Here is a 13,928-nt window from a genome sequence, read left to right on the forward strand (position 1 = left end):
TTAGCTAGTGACTTGAATAAACTACTCTGGGGAGGCAAACTAAAAGTAATTTCAAGTAATGCCCACATGCTTCTTTGCCACTTTGGAGGTGACTTTTTCCAAGGAAGGCCTTTGGAGCCTATGTGTTTTGACCCAATAGGTGCCATTAATAAACCTGCTGCCTCGCTGGCAGACAAGCAGATGGGGCCCAGGCAGCAGCCCAACATGTGCTCTGGAAACCAGGGCAGGGATTCTTGGTAAAAGGGGGAAGATCTGAATTGTTGTTGTTCCACTGGATTACTGAAATAATTTATTGCAATGCTCCACCCTTATAATTAAAGCGTGGTGATGAGAGCAACTGGTAGAGTAGCTTTGGATTCAGAAGCGGCATGTGCGTGTGGTGTGTGCACACACCTCACCTTTGGTGTTTATATTTGTTTTTTTTTAAATTGACTCCTTGCTTCTGAATAGAGCAGGCAGCAGCCTCAGTTCTTAGAAAGGTATCTGGAGATGGACAGCTCCAGAAAGCAGGGAGACAGGCTCCAACAGATAAGGGCCATTGCTTCTTGACGAGCGCAACAGTAGCAGGGCCATTCCTGGTACTGGCTGGATGGGGGCCAGACGGAGAAGATCTTGCTGTGAGCCAGACAGGGAGGCAGAGAGCCCCCGGGGAGGCCTACCCAGTGCCCTGGGTCTCTGTGCCGCCATCCAACTAGCCAGAAAGGGCTGAGGGACTTAAATGTCTCCTGCAAGGTGGAGCAACCTGCTGTCCTTGCGTCCCCTGCCATGGGAAGCCCTCAGGAGGACAGCACTGTCCCAGGGGCTGCTCAGGGTGGGACAGCCGGCTCATGTCCCCCTGTGCCAGGGTGGTCGGAGACTCAGCCACAGCACTGATCCCTAGGAAGGGCAGACAAACGTGCTGTGTGGGGGCTGTCGGGCGAGATGAGGCGATGCCGGCAGGGTGCCAGCCCCCGACAGGGTCGACGAGCAGTTATCTCGGCTCGCACACGCACCCTGCACGCAGGCAGATGCGACTGGTACGCTCTGTGCTGCTGATTGCCTCACCGACAGCAGCGGCGCGGGAGGACGCGGCTTCACGGGTGCGCTTACACGAAACGAATGGCGCGGGGATGCGGGGGCACCGGGGCTCGGCTGTCTAGTTCAGCTCCTACGGTGGCACAAGCACCCTTTTTTGGGACTGCACCTTCGCTCGCTGACGCGCTCGGTGGCCCCCGTGGAGAGTGTAGTGCCCGGCACACCGGCTGGAATGCTTTTACCTGTAGCCCTACGCCAGACCTCTCCGGCACTCTCCGCCTCCACACAGGGGTGCGTGTGACACAGCCATTGCCCCTACCCCCCTCGGGACACCGTGCCGGGGACCTCCGGCTCTGCTGCCTACAGCCTCCCTCCCCGCTCGTAGTGCGTTAAGGGCGCCGCTGCCCCGTTCACATCGCGGGCAGGGTTCTGGCCTCCGCGATCCACAACAGCACCCTTGTCTCTCCTCGCCCGTGGGACACTCTCGCAGAGCAGGGAAAATCAGGGTGTGCAGACCCCACCGCTCCGTCCCGTCCCGTCCCGCGCGGGCTCCGAGCGCGGTCGGGGCAGCGGCAACCGCCGACCCCCGCCCGCCGGGACAGCCCCGCCGGAGGGGGCGTGGCTCCGGCTGCAGCAGAGCCAATGGCAAGCGGCAGCGGTGAATATCAATGAGGGCCGGACCAATCGGGGCGCAGCCATGCTGTTAACAGCTTAGGGGCGCGGGGCGGCGCAGAGCAGCGCTGCTGCCTAGGGGAGCGGAGCGGTGCCGGGCTCCGAGCACCGCGCTCCCCCAGCCCGCCCCGGCCCCGTTGCCTCGGCCCGGCTCGCCATGGCGGTGGCCGTGGACGAGAGCGCCTTGCCCTCTATCTCTACTTTCGCCAACTTGATGCCGCTAGAGGAGCGGCCCGCCGACATGCTCCACGTAAGCACCTGGCATCGGGGAGAGGGTGGCAAGGGGGGTACGGGACAGAGCGTTCTGGGCCGGGGCTCAGCCCGGCTGGGGAGTGGGGGGCGGGTCGCCTTCCCGCCGTGGGAGGGCGCCCCGGGGGCGGCGCAGCGCAGCCGGAGCGCTGCCGACCCGTCGGACGGGTTGGGGGGAGGCGCGGGCCGCGGTGTTGGGGTGGCGGGTGCCGCCGCAAACGTCTCCCCACCGATCCTGACGCTTCATTTTCCCGCAGAGGATGCTACAGCAGGATGGCCCCGCTGCCGTCAAGCGGGAGGAGGACGACCTGGGCAAGTTCGTGGACTTGGACTTCATCCTGGCGCACACCAGCAGTGGCGGGCAGGGGCCGACCGGCCCCAACTACCCCCTGCCCGAGACCCCCGAGAGCTGTGGCACGACCTACGACAGCGACGGCTCGTATTCCACCCCGGGCAAGTTCCCGGCGCCTTACCCCGAGGGCCAGGGCCACAGCTACGTGGCTGAGCTGCTCACCCCGGACCTGCCCGGCCACTACGACCTGCAGCGGAGGGAGTACACGGAGCTGCGGGTTCCCGGCGGCCCCCACCACCACCCTCACCCCCATCACCACCCGCCTCTCCACTCGGCCCTAGCCCGCCCACTGCCCCTGGACCCCGCGCAGTCCTTCGTGCCCCGCATCAAGAAGGAGCAGCCAGAGGAGCGCGCCTGCATGTTGGGGATGTCCGCCGCCGAGTACCTGGGACCGGGCGGCGGCGAGCACAAGCCGCGCGTGGCGCCGGGTCCCGGCCCGGGACCGGTGCCGCCACTGCCCTACCCGGGATTCCCCCACGGCCGCTTGGGGCCCCCTGAGGAGCCGCTGTCTGGCGCCGATCCCCACCTCTTGGGCGACCTGCCGCCCCACTACGCCGTGGCCCCGCACCGCTATGCGCCCCACTTCACCCCCCAGCCGCCGCCGCAGTTTCATGGACATTTCAGTGTTTTCAGGGAGCCCCTGAAAGGGCCGGGGCCAGGGCCGGGCCCGGCGGGGCTGCCCGGGTTGCTGGTCACGCCGCCCAACTCCCCGGTGCTGGAATACTTCCCGGCCGGGGCTCCCCCCGAGGACTGCAAGCCCAAACGCGGCCGGCGCTCGTGGGCGCGCAAGCGAACGGCCACGCACAACTGTGAATACCCGGGCTGCGGCAAGACCTACACCAAGAGCTCGCACCTCAAGGCGCACATGCGGACCCACACGGGTAAGGGCGCGCCGGGGCGGGGACACGCGCAGAGGGTCCCGGGTGGGGGCACCGCGGCACGTGGTGAGAGCCGGGAGCGTGGTTCCGGGGTGGGAAGGGGTGTCGGTGACTCCGGGGGGGGAAGGGGGGGGGGCGTGTCGTTTGGAGAAGACCCATGCGGTGCGTCCCCGTGGTGGGGCTGTGTGAGGGCACCCAGAGATAGCCAGCCCACAGTTGGCATGGGACTGTGTGGAGGCGTCCTGCGTGGAGGGCAGGGGGCAATGGGGGTGGCTCCCGATGTGCTCAGAAGGACCCCCGTGGTGGGGTTGGGCAGGGACACATAGGGACCGAGGCATGTAGTGAGACCACTCTTGTGGTGCCTCTCCTTGCTGGCTTTGGGGCCCGGGGGTGGCTGAGGTGGTAGAACTTGGGAACACGGAGAAGCCCCTCCACTTGGGCTAGGGACAAACAGAACAGGGAGACAGACCGGGGGCTGTATGGTGAGACCCTCTGGCCGAGCTGGGACAGGGCACATGGTGGCACCCCACAGCAGGGGTGAGCAGGGGACCACCCACAGTTTAAAGTAAAGCAAGGGCACATAGGAGGAGACCTGTAATGGGGCAGGCATGCCAAGAGAACAGACCTTTGCACCTGGGGAAGGGCAGAAAAAAGGGGGACAGAAGGGGAAAGTTGGGCAGGCAGAGGGGTGCAGTGGGGCACCATCTCCTAAGGGTAGGCATCAGGGAGCCCCCTTGACAACGGAGTGCTGGGTAGGATAGCATAGAGCTGAAGGCGTAGGGAGGGTGGGAACCTACAAGCCCACTGACACCCCCTCTCCTCTGCAGGCGAGAAGCCCTACCACTGCACCTGGGAAGGATGTGGCTGGAAATTTGCCCGCTCCGATGAGCTGACCCGCCACTACCGCAAGCACACAGGGCACCGGCCGTTCCAGTGCCACCTCTGCGAGCGGGCTTTCTCCCGCTCAGACCACCTTGCTCTCCACATGAAGCGGCACATGTGAGCAGTGGCTGCAGCCAGACTCGATGTCCCAGGAGCCAGCTCACGGTGTAAATAGTGTTGGGCCAGGGATGGCAATGGGGGGTTGCAGCTTTGGCAACCCAGCCCTCTCTGCTTATAGTTGATAAGTAGTTTTCTCCTCCTACCCCTGTGAGAGCTGGCCCAGCCAAGTGGTGGGAAAGGGCTGCTTTGGGGATGTATGTGGGGAGAAAAACTGCAGGAAGCACCTGCCCAGGCATCACCACTCAGCTCCCCATGACTGGAGGGTTCCCCCCAGCCAGGTACCTGGTGAGTGGGGGGGCTGGTGCATAAGGGATCTGTCCCCAGAACTCCTGGCTTGTATTTGGCATCAACTTAACCTTTCCCCAGATTCTGGCACCCCCCTGGCTCTATGGGCTGTGCTGGCTGACTGGCTGTTTTTTGGCTAGAGAGCCATGCCAGTTTAGCACATTGGTTGTGGTGCTGGGCAATGGGTTGCTGGTCGTCTCAGTTGTGATCATCAGAACAAATCTCCTGACCCAAAGCCCGGAGTGGATGTGTGAGGGTGGGATTTGACTGGCTCATGCTATAAAAGTTTGGAGGTGTTGGCAGCACAGCATCACCTTCCACAGAGGGCCAGGATGCTCCTGTCACCAGCCTGGGACCCCACTGGTCAGCCCAGCCCTGACCATTCCCAGTTTTCCACTCAAGAGCCTAAAATGTCTCTCCTGGCTCTTGTCTGCTTTATTTTGTCTTGTTCTTCCCCTCAGGATGACACCAGGTACTGCTGCAGCTGCCTTCCCCATGCTGCTTTTTAAAATTTAGTATGTAAAGGACAGTGAGTCCAGCTATGAATACCCAGGTCTCTGCTATACTTGAAACTTTTGTAGGAGGGGGGGGACAAAAAGAAAGCTCAAAGGAAAATGAGTCTTTTTATGTGCAGCTTCTGCAAAGCAAGTTGTAAATTAAACAAAGCAGTAATATATAATGTTTCTGTTTTTTTAATATATTTTTTTCTTCCAGCTGGGAACACAGATGAGTCTCAGCTTTGGGAAGTGCACTGTTCCCATCTGTGTATATTGTTAATTAACATTTCTCTGCTTGGGCACGTTAGGTCTCTTGCACTCTGAAATGTTACTTTTCTTTATATGCAAACTGTTGAAATATTGTGATCTGCTGTATAATAAATAAACAAGATGTAAACATGAAAGAGCCAGGAGAGTTTACTTTAAAGGTTTCTTCTAAGAGGAGAGGGTGAGGCTGAGCTTGTTTGTCAGTAAATATTTACATCGATGTTCATTTCTGCTTAAGTTAGCTGCGGAGGATCGATGGGGAACGCCCAAGCCTCGGCATCTGAGTAGCATCTCCTGTGCAACAGCTCTTGAGTCACCCCACTTCCCTGTGCCTCAGTTTCCCTAATCTGCAGATGGGGCAATTGCAGCACTGGGATGGTGTGACTGGTCCTGCGGTGAGTCATCTCCAAAGGGAATGGCAGCCGAAACTCAACTGAGAGTCTTGCTGGTCCTGAATTCTTCCTGAGTAGTCCTGTCCTGCTGTGCCTCACAGTGGGAGCTCCACAGTACCAGCCTTGTGGTCACAACCAGGAGGGAGTTTGGTGTCAGCTGCCTGGTCCTGGGTGCTGTCTCTGCTGTCCTGGGGATGGCCTGGCAGCTTGGCGGGGTTCAGGTGCTGAGGTTTCCCTGCGTTAATAGGTGGTGACTCAGCACAAGCATGCTGGCAGGTCCCAAGCTCAGCAAGCAGGTCTGGCTCCATCCCTCCCTCCCACAGCTGATTACCTGTGATGCACGAATCCCTCTGAAGGCAGGAACTTGTCCAGACCTGACACCATGCTGGCAGTGCAGGGAGCACACAGGCTGTATGATGCCGTGGCCCAGGGTGGTGGTAGCAGCAGCTCCCTCCTCCTCTGCTCACCACTGCAACCCCCAGTGGCTGGCCAGGGCTGGGGGTGCCCCAGGGCTGCTTGCCCTGCAAGTGGAAGTGGGATGTAGTTGTGCTGATTCTACTCCTTCCTGATCAGAGGGGAATGGCAAAACAGGTCCGATGTTCCCCTAAGGAGTGGCTAATATTTTGGTGTTGGGCTCTTTGATCTGGGACCAGCACCCAGCCTTGTGGTCTGTCCTTGAGTAGGTACAAAAGCATGGGTGATTCCAGGCAGGGTGGCAGCAGTTTGGGACATTGTGTTCTGCCTGTAGGCCTGAGATCAGGACCATGGGGCTGCATCCACAGGTGTCAGATCCATCAGGCTCAATCACTTGTCCTTTCCACTGCTGCCTCCACCCTCTGCTTGCCCTGCCCCACTTTCTGAGAGGTGCCTGTGCAAGGGTGACTGCTGGGACACATGTGGCCTGTGATGAGGTACTGGGGATGTCTTGTTCCTGGGACCATCAGAACCCAAGGACAGGGCTACTGCCAGGGGATAGCTGGGGCAAAACTTCTGCCTCTTCCGTGGAGACTTGTTCAAAATGTCACATGGAGGGAGAGGGAAAGGTGTGGGCTGTTTGAATTAGCGATGAGTCAGGCTGGCAAAGCCAGATGGGGAGAGTGCGTGCCTGCGTGTTTGTGTGCGTATAAGTAATCTCTGGCTTTGTGTTTTTATTATGATTATTATTTTTATTTCCAGGGGAACGATGAATTTCTCCAACCATCCTGTCCCACTGGAAAGGCTGGCTCTGCTGTCCTGTCCTCCCTAAGCATCCTGGGAGCTGGAGTGACGGTTCACAGCTGTTTTGAGGTTCAGCTCTGAGATCAGAGCACAAACCAGTTCTTTCTCGCTTTTCATCATTGCTGTGCCAGGGCAGGAGTGAGGTCCAGCTCTGCTGCCGCTACCTTACACAGAGAGGCGAGAGCAGGGGAGGCTGCTTTGGCTCCTCCAAACAGAGCTGCTCCAGGTTTGCTCCCCTGTGCCTGGGGCAAGACACTCCTTCAGGCACACAATGGGGCACGGCAGTCAAATGGACCAGCATGGCTGGGAATCACCGCATGGCTGGGGAGGAGTGGCTGTAGTGGAAAAGACAATTACAGTTAATTTGTTGTTAATAAAAAACACCCTCTTCCAATTGCCTGGGCCAAGACACAATCTCCTCTGGACAAGAGAGGTCAGTCCTGTCCCCAGCAAAACCTGCCCTGCAAAGTGATGAGGGCAGCAAGAAAACACCTTTGGCAGCACTTAGGGAGGCACAGCTGGGGTGCAGTCCCTGTGGTACGGGTACCTGCAGTCAGCTGGAGAACCTGAGCTAAGCCATGTCTCCCTCCCTTCCTTTTCCACATTGGTTACTTCCTGTCAGAAAGGACCCTTGGAACTGTGCAGAGGTCCCTGAACCCTCTGTAACTCTTAAGCCCCATGGTTTTGGGGTACAGCTGACCTGGTCCAATGAAGAGGCAAGCGGGTAAAGGAAGGAGCAAGGTATGGAGAAACACCTCCCAGCAGAAGTGTGAGTCATGGCCACAGTATGGCCTGGCACCATAGAGTCACTTGCCAGTTGGAGCAGGACCCTGGCGTCCTCAAAGCTGGAGAGGGGTGAGAGAGAGGTTTGAGTGGGTTTCTGCTGTCTGGGGATGACCCAGCTCATGGGGATCCCCCATACTGCAGCCAGCAGGTCCCACAGCTGGTCTGGGATTGTTGATCCATAGGGAGAAGGAGTGTTGCAGATCTGAGGGTTCCTTGGCCAGGGCTTGACTTTGGGGATGCTGTGGTCCATGGGGACAGCATCTAGCTGGGGAGGGGACAAGAGTGCTGTAGGTAGGATGCAGCCCTGGGTGGTCCACGGTGGGGAGAGAGTTTGGGAGTGCTTGGACAGGCTGACACAGACCATTCCTCACCGTGAGGTCAGAACTCGGTTCCGCAGGACCAAGGTGACCCTGCTGAAGGATGCTCCCAGGGCCTGTGTCTCCCATTGGAAGAGCAGTGGGAAGTGCTGCATCCCTGCCAGGGGGTGGGAAAGGTCCAGCAACTGGTCTCTGAGTCCATGCTGCTTGGGGTGGGCCAGGTACCGGGGCTGTGGCTGTCACCGCACCCTTAGGAAACATTTGGCTTCAGGCACCTGAACCCACGGGGAAGCGATAACTCCCGGCTCACTTGCCCTGCCTGGACCCACACCTGGCGCTGTTGTGCCTTAGTCACACACCGAGAGTTTTTCCACTGCTGGGCCCCAGATAACCTTCTCCTGCCCCACTGGCCACAGTGTTTGCACTTGTCCTCCCCCGCTGGTGCCAGGCTGGGAGACACACACACCCTGAGCCCTGGTCCGAATGCACGCACACCTCTGGCCTGGGGCCACCTTTGGTCATGCTTGGCAGCCAGGGGATGGGTAAAGGGCATGAAGTGCATCCTTCCCCAGCATCCTGAGGTGGGTGAGGAGCTGGCCTGGAAGGGACCTTCCTGCCAGGGCTAAATCTGGGGGCACATCTCTCCCGCAGTTGCTTGGTGGCAGATCGCCCAGGCTTTGGTACCTTGGACATCCCTGGTGTATCCAGGACAGCTGGACGTGGGTGAAGGTATTGCAGTGACAGGACAGTGATGCCAGAGTTCCAGGGCACAGAAGCACTGGATTCCTCATCACTGCTGACTTTCCCTGACTCCCTGAATTCCCTCGGTTCTCCCTGTGCGCTGGCGAGTCAGGACCCTGGTGGTCACATCTGGGCAGTTCCAGTGCAGGACTCTCAGTGAGGGACCAGGTACGCGACTCACGTTTCCAGCCTTTCCCTTTTGCTCTGCAAGCTTTGGGATGCAGCGACCAGAAACAATAACTCCAAGCTCCCTTGAAGTAGTGCTAATTGCTCTGCTGATGAGCCCATCAGCAAAAGCACCCAGCTAATGTGTTTCACTTGCAGGTCCATACAGCTCCTGGTGGGACACAGCTCCCGAGGCTCACAGAGCTGTGGGAGAGGCAGGATGTGAAACTGCGGAACGGCACTCTCCAGCTGCCCATGATCTCCATCATTAACGAGATCAAAAAGCCTCTGTCCTGGGGAGATGAGCTCAAAACGTGCTGCAGGCTGTTGAAAAGGAAATGGCCACCCCGCACTGGGGCAGAGATTGAGTCCTATTGGGAGAGGGTTTGAGCAAGTCAGGCAGGCAAATGGGAGATATAATCAAAAAACGCACTGAATGGCCCATCTGTCCCCGGGTTTTACTTTTGGAACGGGTTTTTGTTTTCTTTAAGTGCTGCTTAACAAGATGAATGGACTGCAAACAACCCGCCGTGAGTGGCAAAAAGAAGGGCCCCCTTTTTTGGTATTTCAAAGCTCTCCATGGAGCCAGGCAGGCAGAGACTGCAAAACTTGGGAAAGCCTTGTCTCCCTCTGCAAGCCTACCTTGGGGGAGTGTGGACCCCACTTCCAGGCCAGTTGTGGTAAGAGAACAAGGAAGTGCTCTAGAAATTATTAGCAATGTCTACACACACTGATGGGAGAGGACTTGGGTGGATGAGGCAGCGCTGAGAGCAAATAGGCAGGAGAGGCAAAACCTTAGGATCAGCTCTCTCTTTCTGGAAGGGCTGATGCTAAAAGCCATCCCTGGTGGTGTGGAAAGGGGTAGAAAAGGGATGAAATGATTTCTGGGGACAACAGATGGTACTCTGGGGGTGTCACCAGTTCCCATTGTGGCACACTGCTATCGGTTAGGCCATGACACAAAGGTGATGTGCCAGTCCTCGTGAGAAGGGTTCACCAGCAGGATGGGGATGGTGGTAACTTCAGCATAGCCTGGCTGGTGCTGAGGGATTCCATGCAAGGGCAAGTGGGGTTCAGCTCATCCCAGGGCTGCACAGGGGAGAGATTCCCCTCAGAGGCACCCCCTCTTCTGGGCTATCCCAGGTGGCCAAAGATCCCAGTGTATTTCAGTGCCCTGTGCAGAAACCATCTCCTTCAGGCAAACCTTTGCCAGGCAGCCTTGCCCTGCCTCGATCTGGCAGGGAGGGGTTTTCTCCAAGTCCCTCCTGGCCCCACACCACTGTTTCACCCCTTTCCTTGTTCCCCCATCTCTTCCCACGGGGAAGAGGAAACAGGACAGTCTTATTAATAAAACTTTCACTCCTGGCTGCCCCATGTGAGCGCTCTGGAGCACAGAGCATGAGGGCGAGGAGGACACGCTGTGGCACACGAAGCCAGGCCGAGCGGCCCGGGTGTGCCACGCGGTTGGCTGGCACCGGGCTGGCCCCTGGCACGGCTGGTGGGGAGAACGGGACAGGGCACAGGTGCCAGCGAGCACCTCGGGAAAGGAGCCGGGAAAATGAGTTCTGCGGGAAACTAGGGTCAGTCCCAGGGAGAACAGCGACCCATGCCAGAGTCCCCGAGGGAACGGGCTCGCGGCAATGGGGGGGTCACGGTGAGCGCGACGAGCGGACCGGCGGCGCCCTCTCCCCGCCCCGCGGGCCGGGCTCGGAGGCGCCGGTCGGGCGCGGCGGTGCTGCCACCTCCTGGCGCGGGGGCGAGCTGCGTCTGCAGCGGGCTGTGCGCCCTGAGCGGCACGGGGGGTGCCGGGACCCGGCTGGGCCCGGGCGCTGCCGCGGGGAAAGCGGCGCCGGTGGCCTCGGACCGGGCGGCCACGACCCGCCGGGAGCGGGACTCGAACCCGCACTCCTTCGTCCTCACCCCCGCTTGGTGCGTCCCCCAAAGCGCTCCGGGCACTTCCGGGCGCCTCTTGGCGGGAGCGGAAGCGGCGCTGCCCGGGCCGCCGTATGCGCCGCACGTCCCGGTGGCCGCGGAGCCGGCGCCGGTGGGTGCGCGGGTCCCGCTCGGAGCGGGGCGACCGCGGCCGCGCGGGGAGCGCCGCGTCCCGCACTCCATCCCGCGGGCCTCCCGGGATCCCCCCGCGGGGCTGCGGGCTGCGGGCGCGGCGTGCGGAACCCCCGGGACCCGCCGGGTGCAAGGCCCCGTTGTTGGGCCTGGCGGGGGGATGGGAGGCGGCCGAGGGGGGTGTGTGTCTATGTGGATATAAGTGTGTGAGTGTGCGTGTGCACGTATATGCGTGTGTGTGTGCAGATATACGTGTGCGTATGTGTATACACACGCAGCTACGCGTGTTTGTATGAGTCCGGGATCCCCCCGCCGCCGTTAACCCCCGACCCCCGGTTTCCCGCCCTCCCAGAGCTGGAGGGGACGGACAGGACGGCGCAGAGAAGGCCAGAGGGCAGGCGGAGACATGGCGACGGGGGCAGATGTACGGGACATCCTGGAGCTGGGAGGCGTGGAGTCAGAGAACACCGGCACCATCAACAAAAAGGACATCATCAACTCGGATAAGGTGAACTGCAGTGCCCTGAGGGGCTGCTGCGTGATTTCTAGGCACTCACTGACCTTGCATGTGGTGTTTGGGGTGAATATCGGAAGAAAAGGTGGAATAAAGCGTGTACCTTCTTAGTTACCTGTGCCATGGCATCCGGTGTGGGATTTAAACTGGAGCTGTGTAAGCGGTGTCCTGGTGAGCTGGGCCAGGCCCCAGAACATTCTCGGCTCTCTCTAAAATTCTCATTTTGTGAAGTATCTAGCCCCAAAGCAAATGGAAATAATATAACACAGTCGTGTTTTAGAAGAAAGAAAATACTGTCTGACTTGACTGAATGACAGAAGCCTTCCAGTGTGTGTGGGGAAGGTGTGTGGCTGGGGTTTGGGACAACTGGGATGCATTGCCTGTGGGAATATGGCAAGTTAGTAAGGTCTGTTAAAGATGTGTTACATGATGTGCTGCATTCTGTGTGGTAATGTGCTACAACATCTTGTTATCTTCTGTATTTTAAATTTGGGCAAGGTCGTGGGTGTCCCATGTTTTGTAAGGTGCTGGGAAGGTCAGCTTAGGAGTAGTTATGAGAGGTGGAAGTGCTTTGAAATGAGCCCAGGAAGCTCTCTGATACAGAGATGGTCTGATTTGAAGTAAAGCCTGTGTATTTGGGGAAAAAATCAGAATGACACTAAACATACACAACCACCCCATCCCTAAAAGCACGTCCTGGCTGTCATTGTTTGCCTCCACTGAAACGTTTGTCTCTGAGGAGAAGCACTGTGGTTTCACTGCCTTGCTAGGGCAAGGGCACACAGTATAATTGCTGTATTGGAAAACCAGTGAGTTTCAGTCATTTAAAGGCTGAAATGTTAAAATTCCCAGTTATCAGCTGTCTTGGTGAACAGTCTCTGGTGAGCAGCCTGTTGGCTGGATTCAGCCTGCAGTGTTGCCACTGGGTTTTTGGAGTTGAGAGTTCTTTGATATAAATGTGTTTGTGTGTTAGGTAGCAGAGAGCCAAAGAAGTACTGGTTGCTGGCTGTCTCTTTGGAGCAGGGACCAAGATGGTTTTCTCCTCATGTTACTGTAATGGGAAGAGAGACGAAGGAAAGGTGCAGTGAAAAGTTTTGGGAGGGGTGCAGGAGGCCACTTGAAGGAAACATTCTGAATTTCTACGAAGTACAGAAACTAAGCCAAACCAAAGGTGTAAGCTGTTATCACATGGAGAGTGCAGAGTTGCTAATAACAGTGCAGCACTCGCTCAGGAAATAGATCTGTTCTCAATTAGAAAAGAAACAGATTGCTGTCTTGAAATCACAAGAGAACCATGAAGTACTTTCCAGTCCATTAGTGACTGAGAATATTAAAATAAAAATTACTAGGCATAAAAACATTTAAATCAGCATGACCAAGTAATTTGTTCTCAACTCCTTAAAAGCGGGCTGAGCTGATCTCTGGCCTGCTGATATTAACTTTTAATAAATCTGGGAACTTTGGGGGAATTCCAGAAGCCTGTGTTCATACAGGGTGTGTGTTGACCTCTGGGTAACTGCCTTGGTTGGCCTTAGTTTGCTCCTGGGCAAAGTGACAGACACACTAGGAGAAAGGTGATTGATTAGGAATGAAAAGGTGCTGATATAATGCATGTCTGTCATGAAGTTTTATGGAAAGCAGTTGTAGTCCAAGATGACAGGGTTTTATTTTTTCAGTGGAATCTTGAACTTACTTGATAAAGGTGACTGTATGGATTTAATGCAATTTATGATGCAGTGTTAGTTTTACTACTGAAAAATATTCTGATTTAAAATTTGGTAGTGATATGGTAAGCAAGTATGTAATAGTAGTGACTGGGGTAGTAGTTATAAAGATGGTACAGTTAGACCAAATGCTCAGTAAACTTTTTCCTCTTAAATAAAGTGTAACTTTTTAATGTGCTTGTTACTGTACTTCCCTGAATCCAAAACTGAGGACTTGATTACTGATAAACTTGGATTGGGTATGAGTTGGACTGTGTCTTAGAGACCATCAATTCTGTCAAGGGCCTAGGGGCCAGGCTGAGTTGTGCACACCAAATTCCTCTTATGAAGAAACTGTCAAAAAAATTGTTTGCTGTGTAAATGGGAGAGCAGAGCTGGGACTGGAGAACTTTGGTAGGTGATACTGGGGGTTTTGCCAGGGGGTTGCTGCAAGGCTGTAGTCACAGATGGTAAAAACTGAAGCTGCTGCAGAACGAAGTGACAAAAACTATAAAAAACTGGGAAGACATTTCCTACTATCTTCTCAAAAAGGTAGAGAATCAATTAAATGCTTTAATACCTCCGAGGGAGGACAGTGAGAAAAGTAAGAAAAGACTTAGTGCACCAGTCCCTGCAATCTACAGCCAGATGTTCAGCTTGGAATTTAAGTGTGTTATCAGCAAGAGCAAATGTGGGTACTGGTGAGCCCTATCACTGAAAGTGGGTACATTTTGTCTGTCAGTGTCTTCCACCAGGAATAGGCACTTTCCTGGAGAAATTCAAGGTGTCTAAAACCAGATAAAAGTAAAAAC

At 56.8% G+C, this 13,928-nt stretch overlaps 2 protein-coding genes across 4 annotated transcripts in view; both read left to right on the plus strand.

Annotated features, from left to right (window-relative positions):
• The first annotated feature begins 384 nt into the window (after positions 1–384).
• On the plus strand, positions 385–5,353 carry LOC131580888 (Krueppel-like factor 2). 2 transcript variants are annotated; one of them, XM_058842606.1, is made up of 3 exons: positions 385–1,936; positions 2,193–3,231; positions 3,993–5,353. In XM_058842606.1, the coding sequence occupies exons 1-3, from the start codon at positions 1,844–1,846 to the stop codon at positions 4,166–4,168; spliced, it is 1,308 nt and encodes a 435-aa protein (XP_058698589.1). In that variant the 5' UTR covers positions 385–1,843; the 3' UTR covers positions 4,169–5,353. The 2 variants fall into 2 exon arrangements, with proteins under 2 accessions (XP_058698589.1, XP_058698590.1); XM_058842607.1 differs by having other exon boundaries at positions 419–1,936; positions 2,193–3,168.
• A 5,439-nt stretch (positions 5,354–10,792) lies between these two features.
• The window catches only part of DMAP1 (DNA methyltransferase 1 associated protein 1), a 31,385-nt gene continuing 28,249 nt past the window's right edge, over positions 10,793–13,928 (plus strand). The window contains exons 1-2 of one of the 2 annotated variants that reach the window (XM_058843314.1): positions 10,793–10,879; positions 11,252–11,407. In XM_058843314.1, the coding sequence (XP_058699297.1) occupies positions 11,306–11,407 (102 nt within the window). In that variant the 5' untranslated portion in view covers positions 10,793–10,879; positions 11,252–11,305. Of the gene's footprint in view, positions 11,080–11,251; positions 11,408–13,928 lie in introns of both variants that reach the window. The other variant, XM_058843313.1, reaches the window with a different exon arrangement.

The sequence above is a fragment of the Poecile atricapillus genome, chromosome 7 (genome assembly GCF_030490865.1).
Source record: "Poecile atricapillus isolate bPoeAtr1 chromosome 7, bPoeAtr1.hap1, whole genome shotgun sequence".
In the NCBI taxonomy this organism is placed as follows: domain Eukaryota; kingdom Metazoa; phylum Chordata; class Aves; order Passeriformes; family Paridae; genus Poecile; species Poecile atricapillus.